At 55.3% G+C, this 27,565-nt stretch overlaps 1 protein-coding gene across 1 annotated transcript in view; it reads right to left on the bottom strand.

Annotated features, from left to right (window-relative positions):
- The window catches only part of CPNE5 (copine 5), a 179,429-nt gene that overhangs the window by 125,001 nt on the left and 26,863 nt on the right, over nt 1–27,565 (bottom strand). The window contains exons 3-6 of the mRNA XM_034767802.1: nt 26,445–26,491; nt 11,480–11,583; nt 10,963–11,002; nt 9,918–9,994 (exon numbers count right to left, since the gene is read on the bottom strand). Coding sequence (XP_034623693.1) covers nt 9,918–9,994; nt 10,963–11,002; nt 11,480–11,583; nt 26,445–26,491 — 268 coding nt within the window. The remainder of the gene's footprint in view (nt 1–9,917; nt 9,995–10,962; nt 11,003–11,479; nt 11,584–26,444; nt 26,492–27,565) is intronic.

The following is a 27,565-nucleotide window of genomic DNA, read 5'->3' on the forward strand; positions in this document are numbered from 1 at the left end:
AGCTGCAGGCGTCCGGGACGCCTGGGGTATGGAAAAAAGAGCGTGGCGCTGTGCCCAGAAAAACACGCCTCTTTCACCCGTCTGGCCCGCCCTTGTATCCTATTACCGTACCTCCTTCTCTGCCTCTCAGATCTCGCTCCTGAGGACTGCAGTGAAGCGGCGCAGGCGCGCATGTGCGAGATCTGAGAGGCAGAGAAGGAGGTAATAAGATACAAGGGCAGGCCAGACGGGTGAAAGAGGCGTGTTTGCGCTACCGCTCTGATAGTCTTGGAGACAGGGAGGGCTGGGCAGGCAGGGAGAGCTGACCAATCCAAGCAGGCTTTGTATACAACAACCAGCCAATCGCCGGTAAGGTACATCGCTTGCCGTGATTGGCTGGTTGTTGTATACTGGGTACCACATACAGTACAGCACCAGTATCTGTACCTGTTCATACAGTATAGCACCAGTACATACAGTACAGTATACAAATGTCCAACAGTCAAAACCCCATCATGGCTCCACCAGCAAGAAGAAAGAAATATGAAGCCAGTTTCAAACTTAAAGTTGTAAACTTTGCCATGGAACATAATAACTGCGCTGCTGCAAGACAATATGGAGTAACAGAAAAGATGGTTCGGGACTGGAAAGCAAATGAAAAAGCATTAAAGAGTATGCCAAGGGGTAAGTGTGCATTAAGAAGAGGCACTCCACATTGGCCAGAACTCGAAAAACATGTAGCAGACATGGTGAATGAGCATCGCCAAAACGGTTATGTAGTGACACGAAATAAAATACATTTGTTTGCACTTCAGTGGGCCAAATCTAACCCAGATCACAGCAACAGATTTAAGGCCACTGTATCCTGGTGTACTAGATTCATGGGAAGGCATAATATGGTACTGAGGCAAAAGATGAAAATTGCCCCAAAATTACCTGCAGATCTTGATAGCAAAGTAAATAGTTTCCATTGATACGTAATAAAACAGCGCACTAAACATGGCTATGCGTTAAGTAGTATTGGAAATATGGATGAAACTCCAATGAATTTTGATATGGTTGGAAATAAAACTGTCCATCAAAAAGGTGAAAAAACAATTTTAATTAAAACAACAGGACATGAGAAGTCCAGTTTTACAGTGGTACTAGGATGCACAGCTGATGGTGCCAAACAGACCAATGATTATTTTTAAAAGAAAAACAATGCCGAAATTCAAGTTCCCTGTTGGTTGTTTTGTACATGTGAATGAAAAAGGCTGGATGGATGAAGAAGGGGTAAAGCTATGGCTTGATAATGTATGGAGCAGGCGACCAGGTGGACTTATTCAAAAATGTAGTCTACTGGTGTGGGATATGTTCAGGGCTCATTTAACTCCCAGCACCAAGCAAATGCTTGCAAGACTAAACACAGATGCGGCAGTTATTCCTGCAGGATTGACATAGTTGGTACAGCCACTGGATGTGTGCCTAAACAAGCCATTTAAAGATCGCATTCAAGAACAGTGGAATGAATGGATGGTTAGCGGCGAAAAGTCATTCACAAAAGGAGGAAACATGCGTGCTCCACAGTTGGATGTTTTGTGCAAGTTTGTCATAAAAGCCTGGAATGATATTGATGCAGAAACAGTAATCAAGTCTTTCAAGAAGTGTGGCATATCAAATTCATTAGATGGTATGGAGGACGACTACTTGTGGCAAGATGAAGAGGAAGCCGAAGCTGAGACCACACCATCTGATACGGAATTCGATCCATACGATGACTGCCTTACAAATGTATCACAAGATGTCATTGATGTACTTATGATATCAGATGACGAACAGGAGGATTTTGAAGGCTTTTAAAGGGAAACTGTCACGCCAGCAAAACCTGTAAAAATACCGTAGCTTGCAGTTATGATGGGCGTTGCTAACTCGCCAGGGACTTGCCCGGCACTTGCTCTCTCTCTCTTGTTTGTTATCTTCCTCCTATCATCATCAGTTCCAGTTTGGTTGACAGCTTAGAAAACAAACAGCATGGCAGCTCCCATGGGTCTATTGTCTTATCCTTCCTTTCAGCTTTAGAGTGAATTAGGAAAAGTTTAATCCACTTGCACTGTTTTATGTTTACATGTTTGATGACAAACAGCCTTATGTTTATAAGTGACAGTTTTCCTGCTAAGTACCTGCATGTCATAAGCATTTGAATTAAAATTACCATATTGAAATCAAATCTGATGTTTTTTTAATTTTTTTTTGGTGTGCGTTGGAAGAGGGGTAGTCTTATACGGCGAGTATATCCCAAACTCTATATTTTAACTGGAAAAGTTGGGGGTCGTCTTATACGCCCAGTCGTCTTATACGCCGGAAAATACGGTAATTCCCTTCCCGCGCTCACATTGTTACCTGGCAGGTATTTATAGCCGCTGCTTAGACCCCTTCCCCCCCCGTCCCTTTTCTGGGCTGTGCACATTTAGTTCCCAGAGCCCCAACTACACGCGGCGTTCACGCAGCTCAGGGCAGGGACAGGAACATCCAGCATCTTATCCTCAAGCCCGACCGAGCTCCCCTCACCCCTCCGGGGACCTGGACGCACGTGAAATGAGCGAACCCCCTAGCCCCGCTCTCCCACCACACACAAACATCTTTGTGCCCCACGGCCTGGACGCCCCGAATTATTGCTTAACACTGAGCCCTGGCAATGGACTTGTAAGGGGCACGGCCAGGAGCTCTCCAGCCTCATGCCGCATCGCAAGGTAGCAAGTGGCACATGCCCGCCAGCAGCACCGGGCAGTCGGGGTCGTCTCAGACGCGTGCCCCTTTTAGTGGAACGGGACTCACACAGGCAGCGCCAGTGAGTGGTCAGAGCAGGAGGGCCGTGAGGTAAGGGGCAGGGGAGCCAGTTCCGGGTCAGAGAGGGGAGTGTGTGCTGCTGGAGGAGAGCAGAAGCAGCTGTTGATATAATGAGCTGGCAGCTTTCCTGCACGTGACCCTCTGCTCTGACATCGAATCCTCTGCCCTGGGCAGCCTGGGCCCTGCTGGGAAACACAGGGTGGAGGCTTTGGCAGGTTCCAAGGTCCTGGCAGGATCGTCCCAGCTCCCGGCACCCTCGTTCCATGCATCACCTCTAGGCTGCTCAAGACGCTCTCAACCTCCCCTGCTTACGAGAAGCTGATCTCATTAAGGAGCCGAATGTACCCGCACCACATACAACCCTGCTGTCTCAGGGGCCTGATCCTGCCTCCAGGAGCTCAGAACGCTCAGCTCCCTGGCTAGTTGGGCTGTTGGCAGCTGATGCCTGAAATGCAGAGTTAGGCTCCAGGAGCGCGGGAGAGTTTTATTTCTGTCGAAGAAATGAATCTCCCAAAGAGACTCCGGTGACAAAATGCTGCCGAGCGAGGGAATCCGACCAATCCAAGGAGGCGTGTGGGACATTTACTGTGGAGTTAGACGGGGAGGGGGCGTTAAGTAGAGAAGCCTGAAAGGCAAATAAATCCAAGGAGCTGGGAAAGCCTCTGGAATCAGTCAGGCTGGGGCTGGGGCTGGGGCTGGGGCGGGTATTAACAAGCCATCTGCTGCTCTTCTAGGGACCATAAATTAACAGGAGAATCCCAGAAACCGGTTGGGTTTGTGACACGGGTGAATTTAATGCTGGTGCTGGGTGCCAGACTGAGCCCTGGCGTGGACACAGGTTGGCACAGCTTCCTCCCGCCCTGCCCTTGCTGCCTGTATGTCCCCCCTGCCCTGGAAGGGACAAGCGGGGAGATGGTCTCCCAGCTTAGCCGGGAAGAAGGCTAATTAGTGTCTGGTCATTTTTCTGCTGTGGAACCTGCCATGAGTCAATGGTCTGAGACCCAGCAAACTCTTTACATGTATGGGCCACCAAACAGCCAGGGGATGGCAACGACTTGCAGTCACGCCCGATCTGAGCTGGGTGTAAATGAGAACCTGCCAATCGGCTGAGCCAGCCATTCCCGCCCTAGGCCTTTGGCCCCATGAGCTGCCATGCAGTGCTGTCTTGCACTGGGTGTCCTGCAGGCGCCACCTACTGCAGCAGCCACACTAGGGGCTCCACATGCAAGTGCTGTGAGCCAGAGGCAGGGACTCTTCCATGCAGAGGTGGGGGGTGTCAGAGGCATCAGCTTGCCTGGCTCCTAGGGGAGGACACAGATTAGATGTTGAGGTGCTAGGCCCCTGATAGGTAGGTCAGAGTGAGGGAGTGAAGCCAGGTGGTGCAGGGAGGCAGTTCCAGACAACAGCGGATGCAGAGGAGAAGGCTCGCACAGTGAGGACACTGTCCTGAGGGATGCAGAGGAAGCTATGCCAGGCAAAGGGAGCAGCAGCCTGCTCCCTGGAGAGTCCTCCCCAGGCTTGACACCGTGCTTGGGACTTTGGCTGGGTGGATGGCCACGTGGCACGGAACCGATTCATAACAAGTTCTCGGTCTGAGTCTCAGAGCTTTGCTGTGCGGCGCTATAACCATGCTCGGGGACAGAACAGGTGCTCAAAACAAGGAGGCCAATTATGTTCTGCAGCCTCTCAGGAACCTGCCGTCCCCAGACAGCCAGCTGTCAGCACAAAATCACAGCCTAGGAGACAAAGGGAAAGCAATCTCCGCTGAGCTGTTGGGCCAGCTGCTCTGCAGTCAGAGCCTCTGAACTTGCCCAGCATCTGGAGCACGTTCCCCAAGTGATCTGGGCACCAAAGACCTGCCAACACCTCCTGGAGATGCAGGCAGAGCTCGCGATCCAGCTTGTACAGGGCACATCCATGGCCTTGTCTGCTCCCTTTGATTAGCCAAGTCTGGATGGAAACAGGCTCTGCATGTCCTAGCAGCTCATCAGAAGAGCAGCGCCGTTCATGGAGGGGCTGGCTCCGGGAGTGCTGGCCCCGCACACAGTGAGGGGCAGGAGCGCGGAGAGATTCCACCCTTCTGGGATGTCATGGAGGGGCTGGCTCCAGGAGTGCTGGCCCCGCACACAGTGAGGGGCAGGAGCGCGGAGAGATTCCACCCTTCTGGGATGTCAGACCTAGCCTGGAAAATATTATGAGTGTTTCTGCAGCTACCATGGGACTGCTCAGGCTACTGCAGTGCATCAGGGTGTGTCCCCATGTCCCGGGTGAAACGTGGCAGGCAGGGAAAGGCTGGCCACATGGGGAGGTGACCCTATCACCTAAGATAGATAGATAGATAATGACCATAACTGGCCTTAGAGCTGGCATTCCAGCAAGTGACTGGGGAAGGTTCCCCTTGCCTCAAGCTGGCTGTCTCCAGCCCCAACCAGGCCCCAGGGAACTGGTCATGTTACCAAGACTCTTCCCAGCCTGCAGAGCCAGGAAGCTAGTTTAATGTGAGTTCACCTCGCCCACCTTTCTGAATACACTCCCAGCTGCAGGGCCGGCAGGTGGCTCACAGTGATGCTCCCATCTCTGTGCTCTGCAGGACCCCAGCCCTTGGCTTCCTGTCGAATCAGTTTTGGTTGCTTCGTAAAACGTATTTTGGGGAGCGAGCGCTGGGTGAGTGTTTCTGAAAAACCCGTCAGCGGCCAGAGTCCGCAAACCCTCCACACACCACGGGTGGGCTGGCTCCCTGCCCACCTCCCTGTGCACTCACCACCCCAGGCCAGGCTATGTGCTCTGTAGGACCCTGCCCATCGGGATGTCCTGGCTGTGCACCATCCAGTGGCTGGGGTCAGGAGAAGCAGGGGCTGGCATGGGGGGCAGTGCTGGCAGGCAGGGGAGGGGGATGCTGGCTGCCCTGCTGGGCTTGTGCTGCGATGGCCTGGCAGGTCTGGAAGCCGGCCAGGAGACCCACAGCAGGTAGGTCTCTCGCCCCAGTGAATGGTTACAGCCCTGCCCCAGCACGCGCAGCTCGGTCCTGCCCGCTCCCCCATGCAGGCACACTTGTGTGCGCTCTCACTGGGGCAAGCATGCCAGGGCAGGGCTGATGGTGGAGCAGTCCCCGGAGCAGGCCCCTGCTGCAGAGATCTGTTGGGGGGTGGGGGTGGGAAAAGGAGGAAAGATGGTTCCTTCAATTCCTGGCTTCCGTGTGACCCTGACCACATCTCTGAGCCTCAGTTTCCCCATCTGTAGCACTGGCATTGATGGTTATTTCACCAGTGTTCGTGAGCTGCTGGGGAGCCCAGCAACGGATTGACAGGAACCTGCCCCTCTCCAAAAGAACTGCAAGCCCCAGCTCTTTTGGCCTTGCCAATGGATTAATTCCTGCTGGCTGGGAACGCTGCACCCAGCAGGGGGTTTGCTCTGGCTCAGCAACATCTTAGCCGGCTCAAATGAAGCTTTGGGAGGTGTCCAAATGGGCTCCAAATAAATATGTATAATAATAACAGCCACTAATGGTATGTTCTGTGTCACACACCCATGCACGCACACACCCACCCACGCATGCAAACACATATGCACGCACACACGCACGCACACACTCACACGCACACACACAGGTGCTCTCTTGCTCGCTCTCGCTCACATGCAATGAACAGAATTTGGCATCCAGTCCATCAGTTGGGGCAGCAAAGCCCCCTCCTGCCATGGGGAATTCTCAGCTGATCTAACGCAAACTCCTGCTAGTTGGAGTGAAATGAACCCACCAGGAGCAATTCTGAAGGGTTGCAGGTAGCCTTAAAATAAGAGAAAAAAACTCCTTCCCCTCCCCCGTAACTCTAGCCCGGCACCGGCTGCGGGAGCTAAATGAGGTTACCTGCCATGCAGCCTCACCCCGCTCCCCAGAACTGTTCTTATTAAGCACCGTGAAAATCCTCTGGGTCTGATCTGCGGGTCCCTGGCGGGGCGCTGGGAGCAGCGGAGACACTGAGCCATCCAGGGCGTTTCAAATGGGAAACGCTCCTCTACAGGGAAACAGATCCCCCTTCACTGAATGGCAGCAGCACTGGGGGGCCCAGCTGTAAATGGGGGCAGGTCCATTGCAATCAGTGACCGATCCTTAGGGGCCAAACGGATTTAGTCCATCTCAGGACCTGGCCACTCACCAGTGGTGTTTCCACTGTCCCAGTCACTGCAGTATCTAAGCAGGTCACAGTCTTTCCCCTCCCCCAGCCCGTGCCCCAGGACAGAACTGTTATCCCCACTGGAGACGTGCGGGTCTAGCACAGACAGACTAAGGGGGAGGTGGGATTCTCAGCTGGCCTAGACGGACCCATGCCAGCTCTGCTTGAGCTGCAGTCCCAGCTGAGCCAGTACATGGGCAGCTGGCCCGAGCCACCCTGCTATTTTCAGGGGGTGGCGTGAGCAGGTCAAATGGAGACGAACCCTGCGTGACTTGCCTAGGTCACACGCAAGTCCAGGGCTGAGAGGGAATTGGAGTCAGGTCCTGACCATTGGCTCCTCTTTCCCTGCACATCTAGGGCCAGGAGAGTGCTTCATGGTGCGACATAGCCCTATGCTTGGTCGATCAGGCCTGGGGAGGGGCAGGGAAACCCGGAGGGACATCCTGCAGCAGAGTGACAGCCAGTGCCAGACACACCCACCCTGCCCAGGGAGCAGCGGATGGCAGGCTTCTCGGGCCTCATGCGGGTGGCTGACATCCAGGGCTCTCCCTCCTCTGCTGTGATGGACAGGCAGGCACAGCTGGGGAGACCAGTCCCACCTCCCATTTCAAAGCAAGCCACACGCGCTTCCTGCCTCTGACACAGGTCAGCAAAGCCCTGCTCCACCTGGGACTGACACCCCAGCACTGTCAGCTCCACATGCCGGCCTGGCACCGGGCATTTGCCAGCTCCACTGATGCTGTGCAGGTGCGGGAAAGGCCCCAGGAAGAATGACTCTGCATGCCTGACTTGGTTTATTAGCCCTGGGGTGGTCCGCGGCGGGGGAGTTGGGCATTTCCTATCAGACAAAGAAGGTCTGAAAAGTGTGTTCTTAAAAGATTTGCCTGCTTGTTTGTTACATTAGAAATTCAGGTCTCATCCACACTACCCAGCTTTGCCTGGCGCTCTCTCGGGATGGCTGGAAAGCTAGCAGGATTATGACTTTGCAGGTACCAAGGAAATGAAACTTCGGCCACTGAGGGGAGAAGGGACAGTTCGTCAGGCTGGTCAATGGGGGTTAATGGGTATTTAACTCAAATGCCTGAGAAACACTTGGGAGAAAAGTGATCTTTGTTAATGTCTTGGCACCACCGTTCCGTCAGTTTCAGGTACCCAGTCCACAGCTCTGGGTCCCCTGAGGAGATATCCAGCAAAAGCTGGGAAAGCCAGGCTTGACATTCCCAAGATTTCAAAGAGAAAAAAACAAACGCCTCAAATCACCCCCCTCAAGGTCTCCTTTCTCCATCAGCAAGGAGCAGTGAACAGCATACATCAGATCGGCTTTCAACACGGGAGTCCTTTTCAGTGGCTGAAGATGCCCAGAAATCCAGCAGAGGTTGCCATGGTGACCCTTGGGGAATTGCATTATCCCCACACAGATGCCTAGCGACTGATCGCTGGCCCCTAGCACCATCATGCCTCCCAACCCCTATTCTCTAGTCCAGGGGTAGGCAACCTATTGCATGCGTACCGAAGGCGGCACGTGAGCTGATTTTCAGTGGCACTCACACTGTCTAGGTCCTGGCCACCAATCTGGGAGGCTCTGCATTTTAATTTAATTTTAAATGAAGCTTCTTAAACATTTTAAAAACCTTATTTACTTTACATACAACAATAGTTTAGTTATATATTATAGACTTAGAGAAAGAGACCTTCTAAAAACATTAAAATGTATTACTGGCACGCGAAACCTTAAATTAGAGTGAATAAATGAAGATTCGGCACACCACTTCTGAAAGCTTGCCGACCCCTGCTCTTGTGTAAGAATTCGCATACCCCTCGTGCAGGGCACTGTCCCCCGTGCACAGCTGGGAGCACAGCACAGCCAGGCTAGTGACTTACCCAGGGAGTTTTGGGAGGAGCCGGCACTAGGACTCAGGGCTCGTGAACCCCTGGCCCATCCTTCCCCCCCCCCCCCCCCCGGAGCACCTGATACTGACTCATTGCCAAGGTGCCTTGCTTGCCCTGGCGGCACTGGGCCGAGGCGGCCGGTGTGGTTCTGGCCGCTGGGCGTGTGAGGCAAAGGCAGATGGAGACCAGCAGTCGGGGAGAGAAGGGGCAGGTGGACGATCACAGTAGAGTCCGAGTTGCTCTGGATTTACAGCAGGGGACACAGGCCAGTCATCAGTCTCTCGGTCCTATTTACACCCTCAGCCTCGCGCTGCCCAAGCTAGCAAAGCCTCACCTGCCCGCCAGAGGCCGAGCAAAGGAGGAAAACACCTGCTGGCTCTGGATTGATCATATCAGGACCTCAGGGAATGAGAGGCAAGGGGGGCACTAGGGGAGAGTCACCAGGATGATGTTGTATGATCCCGATGTCTCCAGCAGCCCACAGTGGCTGTGAATCTGTTCCTGACTTTACACGGTACAGACAAACACAGCGCCTCGTCCCCCCCTCAGCCACCGGGTGTAACCCAGGAGTGACCCACTGTCCCGATTCCCCTCGCACTCACCCCCGTGTAAACCAGGAGTAACCCACTGGGCCGATGTCCCTCGCACTCACCCCATGTACCCAGAAGTAACCCATTGGCCCGATTCCCCTTGCACTCACCCCTATGTAAACCAGGAGTAACCCCACTGACCCGATTCCCATTGCACTCACCCCCCGTAAACCAGGAGTGACCCACTGGCCTGATTCCCCTCACACTCACCCCCCGTGTAAACCAGGAGTAACTCCACTGGGCTGATTCCCCTTGCACTCATCTCAGTGGAAATCAGGAGTAACCCACTGGGCCTGGTCCCCACATTGCTCTCCCCCATGTAAATCAGGAGTGACTCCACTGAGCCGCCTTCCTTGTTAACCCCTGGAACTCAAACCCCACACTGAGCAGCACAGGGCACCGTGAAGGTCCAAGCCGCCTGCCCCTGCCCTTTGCCCTGAGCACTCCCAGCACTCACGTCAGCGGCTTCTCCAGGCGGCTTCCTGCCGAGCCGACGATCTCCCCCAATGTGCAGAACGCCTGGCCCAGGAAATCCTGGCAGGGCAAAGGACCATGATGAGCATCAAGAATCCGGATTCTCCGCCCAGACCCCTCAACACATCAGCCCTGCTGGTGGCCTTCGTTGGAGCAGGGCAAACCATTCGGTTTTCATGAGAACGGGTCCTCACGGGGCAATGGCACCTTTGCACCAAAGGGGGGTGTTCTGGGGACAATTCCAGCCTGGGACAGATGAGCCTGCACCCAGCACTCAAACTCTATCCCAGAACCTGTACCCTGCACCCCTCCTGCACCCTAATCCCCAGCCCAGGGCCTGCACCCCAGACCTCCTCCCCTCCCAGAGCCTTAGGCAGGTGGGGGTGGGTGGGTTCTGGGCACCACCAAAATTTCTACAACCCTGCCACCCATGCGAGTGGATAAGGTTCAGGGCAGTCAGGGGACAGGTAGGGTCCTAGGGGTGGCAGTTAGGGTGGGGGTTCTCAGCAGGGGGCAGTCAGGGGACAAGAAGCGGGGGGGGTTGGGGGTCTGAGGGGGCCAGTCAGGGGGTGGGAAGTGGGGGGGAGTGGATGGGGGTGGGGCTAGGGCGGGCTTCCCCCCCCCTGANTGGGAAGGTTCTGGGCACCACCAAAATTTCTACAACCCTGCCACCCATGCGAGTGGATAAGGTTCAGGGCAGTCAGGGGACAGGTAGGGTCCTAGGGGTGGCAGTTAGGGTGGGGGTTCTCAGCAGGGGGCAGTCAGGGGACAAGAAGCGGGGGGGTTGGGGTTCTGAGGGGGCCAGTCAGGGGGTGGGAAGTGGGAGGGAGTGGATGGGGGTGGGGCTAGGGCGGGCTTCCCCCCCCCCCCCAGTGTCCTCTTTTTTGATTGTGGAAATATGATAACCCTAAGCTTCTCGCCCTGGGTAGCCCGGGTCCCTGGTGGGGCACTAGGCTGGACGGGGGCAGGGCGAGAGGGATGAGACCAGCTCTCAGGGCGGAGGGGGCAAGGAACATGTTCTTACTCACATGCTTCGAGAGGTCGGGGCTTTTGGAATCCACGTCGTACCTGCAGGGGGGAGTAAAAACCACATGACACATGGCCATAGCCCCACTCCGGCAGGGCCTAGCATTCCCCATCACCACCAGGCAGCTCCTGGGGCAGTGCACGGCTTCCTGCTTGGGGGAAGGGCCTTGAACCGGGGTCTCCCACGTCCCACGGGCGCACCCAGGCCCCTAGCAGTGGGCTAGGCTGGGGAGTCGCTTTCCAGCGTCCGGGGCTGGGAGATCTGACCGTGATACACAGGGGGATGTTCTCCCCCATGCACCAGGCCAGCGCACCACTGAGCTGTCACACAGGCCGTCACGACAGGCTCTCACTGAATGTGGGTGGGATTTGAGCACCTGAGCAAAGCCCCAGCCAGGGTCTCTCACTGTGCCCATGTGGGGTTGTTATTGTAGGGTCTTCCCTGAGCTGCAGCATTTGCCATTTTCCCCTCAGAGCCTCCCATCCTCCCTTCTCTGCAGGGCCGGCCCTGGCACTCACAGGTCGAAGCGCAGGCTTTGTTTCTCTTCAAAGAAGTAGTCGAGGATGAACTTGCGCACAAAGTCAGGGTTCAGGGTGTTGTCAATGACCTCAGTCCTGCCAAACTGCAGGGCGAGAGAGACGCTAGTTAGCCGGGGTGGCGTCCTCGGGGCCCAGGAGCACTCGGGGAGCAGAGTCAGGGACCCCAGTTTTGGGCTTCAACAGGGCACAGTTAGACTAAGCCTAAGATTGAGAGCTGGCAGCTGCCCACCCCTCTGACCTTTCCCGGCCAGGAGAGGGGAGAACCCTGTGCGCCGGGAGACAGGGAGGGAGGAGCAGAGACTGGGGGAAGAGAGACTCATTGAGGGGGGCAGACACCTCTTGGTGTCTCCAGCTGCTAATTTCTGGCTCATGCCACAATGGTGCTGGCGCAGGCAGCTGCCCTAGCACAGAGCCCACATGGGGAGAGTTCAGGAGCCTCTGTGACTAAGCCCCAAGGCACATCAATTAAGCAGCTGATAATTATACATCATGTGTCCCCCTGAGCACAGAATAGCTGGGTGGACTCGCACACCTCTCCCGCCAGCTGCAAATTCATGGCTTCTCGGGGCGAGACAAAGCCCAGAATAGGCATGGGGGCCGTGTGCGCATGCAGCTAGTACTAAGGGGGATCCTGGCTGCGGGATCAGGGTCTGCACCGGGAGCCATTCCAGAGAGAATCCAGAGCCAGCAGCAGCGTCAATGAAAGGGAAAATGACACCAGGGGCATGATCCTGGAACTGGCGAGAGATGCTGATGCCCCTCACTCCCGACCCGCAGCCCCCTGCTATACCAGCCCTAGGCTCCCCATACACACAACTCTGCTGGTGCCCCTCACTCCCGACCTGCAGCCCCTGCTATCCCAGACCTGCCCCCCCCAGCAGGGGTAAGAATTCAAGAGCTTCACATTCATGTCACGTGTGATCTAAACTGGAGTTCAGCTCCGCTCTCCAGTGGGGAGATGCCAGCAGCACATTGGCCCTACTCGGAAAAGAGGGGGAGGAACTCGGGGTTTTCTCAGGCACCCTGGGCATCGGGGCCCACCTGTGCATGTAGCAGCATCCCGAGTGCACGCTGGGGACACAGTGCTTGTGTGTTCTGGGGGCACATGGAGACGTCAGGGATGTAGACTCTGCCCTTCGCAGCAGCAGCAGCTTTGCACTTGCACCTAGTGGCTGCGACTGAGACCAGGGTCCCATTGTGCTCAGGGCTGTACGTACGCACACCAGAGAGCGTCCCCGCCCTGCAGAGCTGGCAGCACAAACTGACAAGACAGCAGGAGGGTGGGAAGGGAAGCAGAGACCCAGAGAGGGGAAATGACTTGACCAAGGTCCCGCAGCAGGTCATTAGCAGAGCCAAGAATGGATCCCACGGTGAATTCCTGGCCCTGATGAAGTCAATGGCAGACCACTCCTTGATCCAGCAGAGCCAGGATTTCACCCCAAGGCTCTGGGCACCAAATCCAGCACTCTCTCACCCAGCCCCTGCTGTCTCCTGTTGGGGCAGTGGGACTTCCCCCCGGCCCAGCAGCCACGAGTTGAGTGGCCAGAGCTGGCCCTTGGGCTTTCCTGTTTGATGCTGCCTATGGCAGGGCCATCTAAGCCTGCTCGAGTGTTTCCTGGCACCCCTGGGGCTGCGGCAGGCACTGGCAAAGGTTAATGGGATTCCCATCCCGCCTGGTGCTCACACAGAGGCTGTTTGCTGAGCCCACTCTTTAATATCCTGAAAGCTCTTGGCTAACAATGCAGTAACCCGCCCTGCTCCGCTCCCAGACAGCACATTGGTCCCCAGCCTCTGGCGGCGGCACTGAGACCTTTGAGGCATTTGAACAGGGTGAAGGCTGCTCCAGCGAATCCCTGATGTGCAAACAAGGCGATTCCATCTTCAAATCCTTGGGCGGGGGCGGGGGGGTGTCAAATGACAATGCGAATATCCCAATTCCTGAGCACAATACACATGCTGAGCTAGATCCGGAGCTGGTGTAAACTGGCAAAGCTCCATCACATTCCATAGCGCTGTGTTCATTTACACCCGCTGGGCAGGGCCGGCTGCAGGCACCAGCTTGGTAAGCAGGTGCTTGGGGCGGCTGCTCGGGAGAGGGGCAGCACGTCTAGCTATTCAGCGGCAATTCAGCAGACGGTCCCTCACTCCCACTGGGAGCAAAGGACCTTCTGCCAAATTGTCACCACAGATCGCGATTGCGATTTTTGTTTTGTTTTGTTTTGTTTTGTTTGGCTGCTTGGGGCGGCCAAAACCCTGCAGCCGGCCCTGCCGCCGAGGGCCTGGGCTATAGATCAGAACCCTCACAGCCCCCTCCCCTGGGGGCACAGGCAGGTGCAGTATCACTAACCCAGCCTTACTGATGGAGAAATTGAGGCACAGAAAGTGAAAGTGATTTGTCCAGGGTCACCCAGTGAGTTGGGGGAGAGTGGGGAAAGGACCTGGGGTGCTGAGATCTGGCAGTGATGGGTTGACTAGAAATACCATAGATGGATGGATGGATAGATATTACAAACACCTGTGAGTATGCAAATGAATTGTGTAAATCTAGCTTTCCCTGTTTCCAAGGCTTCCCTGCTTTCTGCATTTCTCCCCAAAGGACTGATCAGTTTCATGCTTTTTCTTTAGTCAGTTTCACTTGCGGGTTCTCCTCCCCTGGTGCAGGAACACTGGGCCGGACCCTCTGCCCACTTAGTCTGACCGCATCCAGGGATTCCTGCAGCCAGCCCATAGCTGACAGTTGAGCTAGCGCGTATCCAGTCAGTGCTGGGGCCACGGTTAGCTCTCACCTCAGACCCATGGCCTCTGCCTGTGCACCTGCCGCTGCTCTCACTGGCTGGCCAGGGACCTGAGCCAAACCCCAGGGAAGTCAGTGGAAAGTCTCCCCAGCCCAGATCCTCAAAGGCTCCTACGTTCCACTGAAGTCAATGGGAGTTACGGGCCCAAGTGCTTTTGAGGAGCTGGCCCTGCCGGCTCCACTGGGCGCTAGGGACCAAGCCAGGGCTCGTTGCAAGGAGAGGGACCAGCGGACTTGCTGTTAAATGAAGAACAGTTTCAACTCCCCATTGACTGTCTCAGCACCTCCTCTGCTCAGCTGGCACAATCTGCTGCTGATGGGGCCTTAACGAGCCAGCCAATTGTCTCGGACAAGGCTCCGAAATTACCTTTCCTCCCACGGAACTGTGTCACCTGCACGCAGCTGTCGCTTGGCTCAGCTATTGAGGCCAGGTCTGCAGGGTTTGTGCTAACTGGGCCTCCGAGCCACCTGGGACTGCCGGAGCCGAATCCGGGCTCCAGGCGTGTGGTGGGAACGGAGAGGCGGATGCCTGGTGCCGCACCTAGGGAGGCCCAGCTGTTCCTGGAGCCTGGGGGAGGGGGTCAGCATTCACTTTCCTAAGCTAAGGAGGATTGGACCTGGCTGGAACATGGATGGGAGACTTCCCAGGAAGACACAGGGCAATGCAGCCAAGCAGACCGAATACTCTAGCCTAGAGCAGGCCTCAGTGGCTGAGGCTGGGCTGGGCTGGCCTTTCCCACGCTGAGGGCCTGGTGCCCAGTGTGCCCTGATCGAACCTCCAACAGCCCCAGAATCCCCATAGCTGTGAACGCGATGCAGGGCCACCTTGGCCTGGTAAAGGGAAGCACACACCTGGATCTAGGGCAGGGTGAGATTTTAGCTTCTGCCAAGGAGCCCCTAGGGGTGGCACTACTCAGGGGTTGGGGAACCAGCTGGCCAGCATCTGATTTTCAGAGGTGCTGAGAACCTGCAACTTCCAGTGGAATTTGGGGGCTCAACACAGCAGTAATTCTGGCCTCACGGTGGTGCTGGGTGCCTTGGGAGTCGGTGGGGGGCTCTTCCGCCCATGCCCATGGCCTCAACATGGCGGGGCCCAGCCCAGTGACAGCTCTGCCTCTGCTGTGAGCACTGCCTAGGTGTCTAGGCGAACCAGTCCCTTTAGAGGCACCCGGGAGCTCTGGGAGGGGCCGTTTAGGCATAAAGGGGCGTGGGCAGTGTCGTGGGCAGAGGAGAGCCTTGGCTCTGGGCCAGCTCCACCCATCTGACCCCCTATACCCCGGCTGGAAAATGGGGGGTATTTTCTGTGAAAAATTCTTGAAAGAAATCAGGACATTTTCATTAAAAGCCACGTTCTGTCTGGCCTATGTGCAAGGCCACTTGCACACGCAAGCACTGCTCTGGCACGCGCGTGTGCATGCACACAGTCACTTGGCAAACCTCTCGCAGGAAAACCAAGTGTTCTGATCTTAAAAGCCCAGTCTCCAGTCAGCCCATCTTCCCAGCCTCCCCTGGCTGGGAGACACACGGCTACTGCCCTCTCGCCCAGCCCGTGTCTTGCTAATGTGCTCGCCCCAGGCCCAGCTGAAGTGCTTTTAAGATTCTGGCACTGATGCGATGCGGCTTTGCCAGGCAACCCTCCGGTTGCTGCTGAGCTTTGGGACCCTGCCAGACCCACCCTGGCGCGCCGAGGGGGAGTGGGACCGAACGAGCAGACTCCTTCCAGCCCAAGCAGAAGGACTGTGGCATGAGGGCCTGATCCTGCCCCGGCCATACAGCTGCAGCTCCCATTGGCTTCCCCTGGAGCTGTGTACACGTCTCTGAGCCCTGCACTGCACTGTGCCCACCCAGTCCGTTCGCCCCGCAGAGGCAGCGTTATCCAGTGGTTATAGCACAGGGCTGCAGGTCAAGAGACTTGGCTCCATTCCCAGCTTCCTCAGTGACTGGCTGTGTGACCTTGAGTGAATCCCAGCCCCACTTGGTGCCTCAGTTTCCCCATCTGCACTAGCCCATCCATGAGTTCAGCCCCCCACTCCTCCAGGAGAAACTGCTCTGAACAGGCAAAGCCCTATGTAACTGCAATAGAAATACTAATGGCTCTTGCTCCAGGAGCAGAGATCCAGGGCAAGGGGCTGGGGGGAGGAAAATACCTTAGCGTCATTGCCAAGGGGCACACGTAGCCAGGCCAGCACTGCCCAAGGCAGATGGAGCCCACCCTAGTGCTGGGCTGCCAGGGATTGACCCTGGGGCCATGTGAGGTGCAGAACCCCCCACTCTCCCCTGAGCGCAGCAGCGTTATCTTTGGAGCGTGGCTGCCAGCGCTGGTGTGACCTGTTTCTAATCACAACAGCAGCCTTTCCATCATCTTCCGCACCTGGGGCCACAGTTTCCTTCCCAGGCAAAGGGGGCATCTCTCTTGAGGGCAAGTGCACAGTTCAGGCTGAAGGGGGCGGGAGCGGGCTGTTCCCACTGCTCCGAGCACATATAGCAGACACCCAGCTGCGAGCCCCGCTGCCATTGTGCTGGGGGCAGAGACAAGCCCAGGAGAGCAAAGCCCCCCCCAGAAACCCAGACAGTCCTAGATTCCCAAGGCCAGAAGGCACCACTGTGATCGTCCAGTCTGAACTCCTGCTTAGCACAGGCCAGCGCCCCGCCGCCAGCGACTCCTGCATTGAGCCCAGAACTTCTGTGTAAACTAGGGCAAATCCATTAGAAAGAGCCTATGGGAGCTATTCCAGAACAGGTTACTCCACACTAGCCATGCTGGTGGATTTCCCCATGTCAACATGGCCTCGGGAATCTTCTCCCCATGTAGGTGCTCAGAGGCCATGATCCAGTCTCTGCTCACACCGACCTCCTGGCCAAGTGTCGGGGGAGGGGGTCCCTTTATAGGCATGTCCTATAGAACTGAACAGGAAGTGAAACCCTTTCTCCAGGGTTTAGGAGCCATCCTATAGATGCGAGTAGCCAATTCCATACCTGATGCTGAACTTTATAGGGTCTTTCCAAAACCCGAGAGCCAGATCACTTCTCTATAGGCGTATAAAATGACCTAGAGAACCCTACTGCCATAGGATTTTTCCCTAAGGACGATGGGCTATTTTAATGCACTACTAGTGCTTCTAGTCTGTACTGAATGTTATTTGCTCTCTCGAGTGTAACTTACAACAGAGGCAAAAGCAGGAGGGTTTGATCACAGCTGAATTCCAGCAAGGCCCAATTCTGCGAGCTGCTGAGCTCAGTGGATGCTCAGCCCCTCAAGGGTCACTAGCAGCTGTAATACCTATTTACTATTTGATGCCTCTTTTTCCCTTAGGGCCAGAGGGTGGGCTCCATGGGCAGCTTTGCCTGGGCCTGATCCAAGTCCCACTGGAGCAACGGGGTGCCATCAGGAGCAGGATTGGGATGTTTGGGCGAGGAGCCTAAACCCGCTGCAGAGGGAGCATCCAGCTGCTGACACGAATTATTCCGTACCCCTGTACAATTGTAACACAAGGGCTAGCTCCCCTGCTGGTGCTGCTCCCCCCTTATTTGCATAAGTAATTGCTAGCCTGTTAATGACTCATTGGGGATGCTGCACACCATACAGCAGCACCATGGAGCTGGATTGCATGGGAAACCTCAGCACAATCGCTTCAATATAGACAGATCCAAATGGGCTGTGTCTGATCCTGCAGGAGGCTGACCCTCCTCTGCATTCGCTGAGAGCCCTCAGCACCTGGTTATTCCTCTCGTGCCAACATGACTGGTGTCAAGGGCCCAGGTCCTCAAAGGATCCCATTGGAAGTTAGGTGCCTTGGAGGATCTGGGCCGAGGTATCGCTTATTTCCTTTCCTGTGCAGGAAGAGTTGAACCATTTATACCAGTCTACCTGCATCCACACTAGGGGGCGCTGTGCTGCTGTGACTCTGGAAGTTCAGCTGACGTGGTCCCCATTTGGGATGGAGGTCTGCACCCAGTCTGCAGGGTGAGACCCTGTCCAACATCCCGCCCTTTGCATCTGTTAGTGGAGCACTTCGCAGCGGGTACCACGCAGGAATCCGTTACACCTCATCATTCCCCTAGGACCTGGGGGATTCACAGATCGTGTGAGCAGCCCCTCTGACCTCCTGCATCACACCGGGAATTCCTGCATCCAGCTCAGCGCCTGCAGCTGAGCCAGAGCAGAGCTTTGAGAAAGAGATACCTGACCTCAATTTAAAAATCTCACATGGTGACCACCCCCCCCCCCATTGATAAGTTGATCCAACCATTAATCACCCTCACCATCAAAATTGTGCTCCTTATTTCTAGTCAAACATGTCTAGCTTCTGCTTCCAGCCGTCGGATCTCATTACTCCTTGGCGGGCGAGCTGGTAATGTAATAATGCCAGCGCAGTGCTGGTACGCTTGTCCTTCACAGGGGTAAACTGTGGCAAAGGGCCTTGACTCCAGTACAAGGCAGAGACTGATCTAAGAGACGCCCGCCCCAGCTCCAGCCATGTGCTGTGAGCACTGATCACTACTCTCCGCGCCTGGCGGGGCGGAGTGCAGCGAGAGCCAATGGACTGGGAGAGGCGCCCCACAGTCACAGCTGGTTTGGAAGAACATTAACAGCAGCGTTAGTTCTCAAACCAGCCTGAATGACACTGAAAAGAAAAATTAGATCTCTTCCCCCAGAAAAACAGCCTTTCTCCCAGACAGCTTTGTTAACCCTTCCTAGGCGCTTTGTTTATTATTCCTTGCACCTTCTACACAACTGCCCAGTCCTGGGCTCCAGGGGCAGGTTTGAAAAGGTATTTAGGTGCCTAACAAAGAGAGAGGTGCACAGTGGGATCATCAAAATGCCAGGTCACCGACGGAGCATTTGAGCCCGTCTGCTGGCGCCTTGTTGAGGAGACCCAGGCAAAAGCAAGGAGCTGTTTGCTCGAGGTCTCTGCTCCCATCTCACGCAGGCAGTGGGCTGGGCACTGCATGTACACACCCAGGCCAAAGGAGAGAACAGGTGACCACCCAGTGGCCTTGGAGGACAAGAAGACAGGCTGGAAATCCAGAGGGGAATAGCCACCTCCGACCAGTGGAGCTGCATAGGACGGAAACTGGAAAATGAAGTGTTTCCTCCCCTGTTCAGTGTGGGGAAAATGCAGACAAGGGGCTTCCTTCCTCGGCCATCGACAGCCAGGCGGGGCAATGGAAGACACAGCACAGTTCTCCCAACGATCAGTGGCAACCTGCCACCAAAAGAGAGAGCACCAGGGATTTCCTGTCAGGAACCCACGGCCACCTAGCACTGCCACAGCACCCAGATTCCCTCTCCCCAAAGAACACAGGCCCCTCCTACTTAGGCTAAAGGAGAATCTCCATTCATTTTTGGCAGTGTAGGGGTTATGACATCCAACAGAGAAGAGCTGATTCCACCCCTAGAGGGCAGTGTGATATACATACTCTCCAGTTCTTTACACTATTTAAGTTTTGCCAACACTTGTGTCCCTTGTCCCACCAATAACGTGTATTGAATTGCATCAGAGAAATAAATATACATGTTGCTTGTACACGATGTCTTCTTCTAGAACTCAGTACAGCCAGGTAATGACTAATTTCATGATAGCAGCTTTTATTCTTTCACTGCATTCTCATTGCTGTTCTCACTATCAGCCAAGGAGCCTTGGTATTTATCAGAAATATTTATACTCTCTTGATTGAAGACACCAAACACAATATCCAATTAAGGCTCATTTTCGGGGAATTGGAAGCGCTTGCCAGCCAATTTGAACTTTATCAGCTGACTCATTCTCCAGAGAAGTCTGTTCCGCTTTTGGAATGACACAGAGCGCCCTCTAGTGGTTACCACTGATGTGAGCCAGCAGCTTACCTGAGACCAGGGGGTGGTGTTGACCAAGTACCTGCTTTGCACAGCCAAGGTCATGAGTTCGAGTCCTAGTAAAGGGAAGCAGTGAGGTGTACTGGTTAGGGCACAGCCCAAACAGACAGGAAATGCTGGGCATGTTCCTGACCTGCTGTGTAACCATAGCTCCTCGCTATGCTTCAGGCTGTACACGGGGGATAATGCCATTACCCACCAGCATGGGGCGCTCTAGGCCTGACTGACCACAGCGAGCACCACTGAGAACGTTACAAGTGTCGCAACTCGAGTCACCAGTGCTGAGAGGTGCAGTGGGCAGGGCCTGGTCTAGTGACCCAGGAGTCCTGGCTTCTATTCCTAGCACTCACTGATCTGCTGCAGGACCTTAAGCAAGATGAAGAGGACACATCACTGATACAGAACAAGCTGGATTGCTTGGTAAGCTGGGTGCAAGCAAACCATATGCGCTTTACTATGGTCAAATGTAAATGCATCCATCTAGGAACAAAGACTGTCGGCCATAATTACAGGATGGGGGACTCTGTCCTGGGAAGCAGAGAGTCAAACAGATTTGGGGGTGGGTGGGGATCGACAATCAGCTGAACAGGAGCCCCCAATGTGACCCTGTAGCCAAAAAGGCTAATGCAACTCCGGGATGCATAAACAGGGGAATCTCGAGTAGGAGCAGAGAGTTGATTCTCCCTCTGTATTTGGCACTGGTTGGACCACTGCTGGGATCCTGTGTCCAGGTCTGGTGCCCACAATTCCAGAAGGATGTTGATAAATGGGGGAGGGGTCAGAGAAGAGTCATGAGAATGATTAAAAGATTAGAAAACCTGCCTGAGAGTGATTGATTCATGTAGCTCAATCTATTTAGCTTAACAAGGAGAAGCTTATGGGGTGACTTGATCACAGCCTGTAGGTACCTACAAGGGGAACAAATATTTGATAATGGGCTCTTCAGTCTAGCAGAGAAAGGTCTAACACGCGCCAATGGCTGGACAAATTAGAGGATTGGGCAGAAAAAAACCTGATGAGGTTCAACAAGGACAAGTGCAGAGTCCTGCACTTAGGACGGAAGAATCCCATGCACTGCTACAGACTAGGGACCGAATGGCTAGGTAGCAGTTCTGCTGAAAAGGACCTAGGGGTCACAGTGGACGAGAAGCTGGATATGAGTCAACAGTGTGCTCTTGTTGCCAAGAAGGCTAACGGCATTTTGGGCTGTATAAGTAGGGGCATTGCCAGCAGATCGAGGAACGTGATCGTTCCCCTTTATTCGACATTGGTGAGGCCTCATCTGGAATACTGTGTCCAGTTTTGGGCCCCACACTACAAGAAGGATGTGGAAAAATTGGAAAGAGTCCAGCGGAGGGCAACAAAAATGATTAGGGGTCTGGAGCACATGACTTATGAGGAGAGGCTGAGAGAACTGGGATTGTTTAGTCTCCAGAAGAGAAGAATGAGGGGGGATTTGATAGCAGCCTTCAACTACCTGAAGGGGGGTTCCAAAGAGGATGGAGCTCGGCTGTTCTCAGTGGTGGCAGATGACAGAACAAGGAGCAATGGTCTCAAGTTGCAGTGGGGGAGGTCCAGGTTGGATATCAGGAAAAACTATTTCACTAGGAGAGTGGTGAAACACTGGAATGCGTTACCTAGGGAGGTGGTGGAGTCTCCTTCCTTGGAGGTTTTTAAGGCCCGGCTTGACAAAGCCCTGGCTGGGATGATTTAGCTGGGAATTGGTCCTGCTTTGAGCAGGGGGTTGGACTAGATGACCTCTTGAGGTCCCTTCCAACTCTGATATTCTATGATTCTATGATTCTATGATTGAAGCTAGACAATTCAGACATGAAATAAGGGGTGATTTTTTCCACAGGAAGGGTAATTAACCCCTGGAACAATTTTCCAAGGGCCGCGGTGGAGTCTCTGTCATGGACAATTTGTAAATCCAGCCGGACTGTATTTCTAAACACAGGGCCGGCTTTATGACCCATGGGGCCCAATTCCAATACCCAGCGGCTGATGAAGAGATGGATGGATGGGAGGGTGTGTACAAGAAGAGATGATTGATGCATGGGAAGATGGATGGATGGATGGTGAAGAGATGGACAGGTGGGAGGGTGTGTACAGGAAGAGATGGATGGAGAAATGATTGGATGGATGGACAGGTGGAATAGTGCGTACAGGAAGTGATGGTGAAGGGATGGGAGGATGGATGGTGAAGGGATGGATAGGTGGGAGGTGTGCACAGGAAAGCTGGGGCAGGGTCCATCCACTCTGTTCGGGAGGGGCTATGCCGAGGAGGGCTGTATAAGCACAAGCAGGAGACAGGCAGTGCACAAGGGATGCTGGCTCTCAGCTCACCCCCACGCTAAACCAGGCAGCAGGAAATAACAATGAAAACAAGCCACAGGGTTGAGCCAGAGAAGCAAAACCCCTGAATGTGCCTGGCAGACCTCCCCTCCCCCCTCCAGTGCTCCCCACGCCCGGCTGCCCCTTCCACGCAGCTCAGCCAGTGCTTGCCCCTGCTCTGCTTTTCTCTCTAGTTTGTGGGAAGCTCAGATCTCCCCAAGGCTCTGGAGTGCTGGTTGAACTGCTAATGTCACCTCGCCGAGAGCGTGTCCAATCCTCCCCTGCTGCAGGGCGGCAGCTCTGATGGGGGGGAGTCCATGCTGGCATGGGATGGGGGGAGAAGCTACTGTCAGCTGAGGGCGGGGATGGGATGTGATTCTCCTGCTCATGAAAATGAAGGAGAAAAGGTGCTAGAGACAGGTGTGATGTGCACAGCTGCTCCGCCAGTGCCCCTCAGTCCCGACCCACAGCCCTTGCTAGCCCAGCCCTGGGCTCCCCCTCAAACTCTGCTGGTGGCCCTCACTCCTGAGGCACCTGCCCAGCAGTGGGTCTGGCCCAGCATGGGCTGGCAGACATCTGAGAAGGGAGTCGGACAGGGGAGAAGAGGAAGAACTCATCACTTCTAATTGACTTCCCAGCTAACGAAGCAATCAAGAATGGGCTGAGCCAGCCTGTGGCCGGGGCTGTGTGCAAAGACCCAGCTAATGTAAATCACACTGCTCCTGGATTCCACCTCTGCCATGCCCACACAGGGCCACTGAAACCAACTCAGTTCCCCGGCTGTCCAGGAGGCCCTGCAATGCCCAGTCTGGATCCCCCGAGCTAGGCTCCTGCTTCACTGGAGCAGACGAGAGCAAAGTCCTCCCCAGCGTGCCTCGGCTGGCGTCACAGCAGGTAGGGGTCTAGCCCAAGGCAAGGAGCATTGGTGTGCTGGGTTTGCACTGGTGGCCCGCCCAGGGGCCATGCCATGCTCTGCACTGTGAGCCTCCCTCAGACTGAGTTGCCATAGTCCACCTTCGGGAGATGAGAGTCTCCTTGCCAGGCAGAGCTGGCAGGAGGCATTTCCTGCCCTGGGGCTCCGGGGCAGCAAGAGTCTCATCTGAGTCGGCTGAGACCTTCAAACTCATCCCACTTGTGCAGCAAACAGAGCTGAACCCAACTCTTCCCCACGGACCGAACCACACACATTGCTGGCTCTGCACAGATGGGAAGCCAGCCAGAGGCCAGCTGTCCTCCAAACAGCCATGCACTGAAGCAGGTGAGCTAATCACTGGGAAAAGCGGCTCCCAGGTTCATCTGCCAGCAAAGCCGGGACAGACAAAGACCGCTGGTGGCTGGAGGGTCTGGCAGTGGCAGCACTCTGATCCCCAGTTCAGCCCAGCAGAGGTATCCTTGTGACCAGGACAGAGGCGTGCAACAAGCCAGCAGAGCAGATCAAGGCTGGCTGATGTTCTGCTGTTACTAACTAGGTGGCAGGAACGCAGGGATCTAACGCTCTGTCCCTTCTGGTTTCTCTCACTGTCTAGTAGCGTCCTGGTCTCTTTCTCACACACACAAATATCACCTCGAGGACCGACCTTGAAGCATATGAAAGTGTGAGGGACCCAGGAGGCTGCCAGCATCTTGGCAAGGGAAGTTTGGCTCACTGTGTGGGGCTTGTGCCCCCTGAAACCTGCTGAGCAAGAGCTCCTGGTGTGGCGCCAAGGCCAAAGGGCTAACACCAGCCTGCGATGTGTCACCAAGCTGGAGCCAGAGCAGGGAGACATTATGGCATCTGTGCTTGGCACTGCTGCGACCGCTGCTGGAGCCTGTGTCCAGTCCTGGGGCCCCCAGCTTAAAGAGGATGCTGGTCAATTGGGGAAGGTTTGGAGGGGTGGAACTATGAGAACGAGTGAAGGGTTGAAGAACATCCCTTATAGGGAGAGACTCCAGGAGCTCATTCTGCTTGGCTACAAGGAGGCCCAGGGGCGGCTTGATCACAGTCTAGAGGTACCTTCGTGGGGAACAGCAATGGGATAATAGATGCTCTAGCAGCCGGAGGTCTCACAAGAGAAGGTGGCTGACGCTGAAGCGAGATAACAGCAGACTGGAAGGAAGGTGCAGAGTCTAACAGAGCGGGGGAATTAGCCAGTGGAACAACTGACTAAAGGGCGCGTGCGGTGGGTTCTGCATCACGGCAGTTTGTAAATCGGGGGGGGAAGGGAGGGTCACTGCTCTAGGGACTCTTCCAGGGCCTGCGCTAGCCAGTGGGTTGGACTAGATGATCACAGTCGTCCCTCCTGGCTTTATAAGTGATAAAACTCCTGATACGTGAACCGCACACACACGAGCACACACTCACACCGGGACACGCATGCACGCACACATGCATGCACACATGCACACGTGCACAAGCACACATGCACACACACACAGACATGCACACACGTGCACAAGCACACATGCACACACACACAGACATGCACACACGTGCACAAGCACACATGCGCACACACATGCATTCAGCTCCTATGTCACAAGAGCCCTTCCTACTCTTTTCAATGCTGACAGCTCCCCACTTCCTCCCACAGGCACTTCCTTTGTCACAAACTGCGTGGCCTGTCTGGCTGCCAGGCATCAGTAAAACAGCCTCCCCCCCCACAGAGAGCCCCAGAGCAGGGCCCAGCTGTTCGCACAAGCTCTTTGTGCACCCGAGTGGAGAGCCCGGTGTTGTCAGGCCGGAGCCAGGCACATGGGAGTCTAGCCCAAAGGGGTCTCTTCAACACCAGGGGAGCATATTGTGGGAACAGGGGTCCTGAAGGACTCTGGTGGAGAAGGACTTCAGGTGCGATGGTTCTACTGTGTGTGTGTGTGTACAAGTGTATTTGTGTGTACATGTGTAAACGTGTGTGTATGTGTGTTTGTGGGTCTGCTGATGGGTATGGGCTTGTGTCTGAGCGCTCACATGTATCTGTGCAGTCACGTGTGTTCGTGTCTAGTCACACACGTGTGCCCAAGTATCTGCTGACCTGTCCACCACTAATCACTGGAGCTCTCCGTTATTAACCACTCATGTTCAAATACCCCCCATTCTGGGGCTGCTGTCCCCAGCACTGTAGCCCCCTCCCCCCACAGAGCCTGGGTGGCTGCAAGGCAGAGCTGCTCTGATCACCGCGCCAGTCACAACTGACAAGCATGGACCCGAGGAGCAGCCCACATTGCTGTGCATGGCGCTGGGCACGTCAGCCTCGCATTCGTACTCTGGGTGGCTGGTTACGTCAGTCTGCAGGGCCTCTCCTCCCAGGGAGAGCAGGAGTCCCGCTGTAGACTGCCTGGGGCCTGGGTGGCACGCGCAGCACTTCCCCACAGACAGGCAGGCAGGCAGGCAGGCAGCCCCAGACAGCCCCCCAGGACACCAGACTTAGTGTGCACACACACACACACACGTACACACACACGTACACACACAGCCCCATGCTGCAGGATGTTTTCACCCTAGACACATGCACACAACACTGCCGAGGCTGGGAGCGAAAGAGGCCAGATGAGAAGCGGGTCTGGTTTTCTGAGCTCAGCCAAGCTTGAGGCAGGATGTGGGGTGGGGAACAGGCTGAATCCTGCCCCTTCCCCCAACCCCACCGGGCTGTTCCTCCAGACTTTCCTTACTCAGTTTGCTGGATATTTTGCCCTTTTCTGGGGACCTTTCAGTGAGGCTCTCAACGCGCTTTGCAGACAATCCTGGAGTCCCTCCCACAGTTCCCATGTCAGCAGCATTAACCTCCTTTTGCAGATGGGAAACTGAGGCACGTCACAGTGAAGAGACTCACTCGAGGTTACAGAGCAAATCAATGGCAAAGCTGGGAATGGAGCCAGGGGCCCACAAGCTCTCACCACTGATCCCAACTGCCTCTCTCACCTCTGCGCCCCACCCAGGACCCAGCTTCTCCCACAGAAATAGGAAAAAATGGCACAGTTCTTACCTCTCTCCACTGCTTGGTCTCTATCCCCTGGGTATACAGCACACACACTGGGGGGAAAGAGAACAGGCCGCAGGTTAACGTGGACAGTTGGACTGGTACATGCCTCTCCTTTGGGGCGTCTGGTCCAGCAGACCGGAGCCTTCCTCCCACTCTGAGGAAGGAGAGGGTGGGGCTCTAGTGTCGCCTTTTTGATTTGGAAGCCAAAGATTTTGGTCCGTCAAGGGGATCTCTCTGGCTCCCCCCCCCCCCACACACACACACACACAGGTCAGCGTTAGCTGCATCACAACTAGCACCCAGCGGCTCCCACCAGGGCCCCATTGCTCTACAGGCTCTACTATGAGATATTCCCCACCCCAAACAGACCAGACAGACAGAGGGTGAGGGGAAATTGAGGCACAGAGAAAGGAAATGACTTGACCAAAGTCATCCAGCTGCTAGTGGCAGAGGCAGGAATAGAAGCCTGAGTCCCAGCCAAATGCCCTGACCATGGGGCCACGCTGGTGCTCCATCAGTGCATGCATTATTGCAGACATCATTCCTACCTGTGGGTCACCGTGCCCTGCTCTGAGTGCAGTTACACCCCTCAGATGCCTGCTGCCCCCCTGCCCCACAGATCAGCACCAAGGAGGCTGAGTCTAGGCCAAGCTGCCTAACCCAGATTCTTCTGAAATGGTTTCAGCACAGGCCAGGCCTTCCCCAGCACTGACAGGGCATTGCTCAGAGGCCTGGGTGGAGTCTCCATGCCCGCCTAGCATGTGCCCAGAGCAGGGACTGCTAGTGTTACCCGACTGCCTTTAAAGAAGCCCAGAATCACTGACCAGACCCAACACACATGGGACCAGAAACTGGGGACCTCTGCTCCATGTGTGGGAGGAACAGGGGCTTCCCCCAGCAAGGCTGACAGGAGCCATGCTGAGCTTGCCCGGCTGGCAGCGTCTCCTTGCCCAACTCAGGGGGTGGAATGAATCGCCCCAGGGGATCTGACAGGCGGCTTTGTGGCTGCCACATGGAGTGGCAGCCAAAAGACCAACCAGAGTAGGGTGACCAGACAGCAAGTGTGAAAAACCGGGACAGAGGGTGGGGGGTAATAGGAGCCTATATAAGAAAAAGCCCCAAAT

The sequence above is a fragment of the Trachemys scripta genome, chromosome 4 (genome assembly GCF_013100865.1).
Source record: "Trachemys scripta elegans isolate TJP31775 chromosome 4, CAS_Tse_1.0, whole genome shotgun sequence".
NCBI classification, from domain to species: domain Eukaryota; kingdom Metazoa; phylum Chordata; order Testudines; family Emydidae; genus Trachemys; species Trachemys scripta.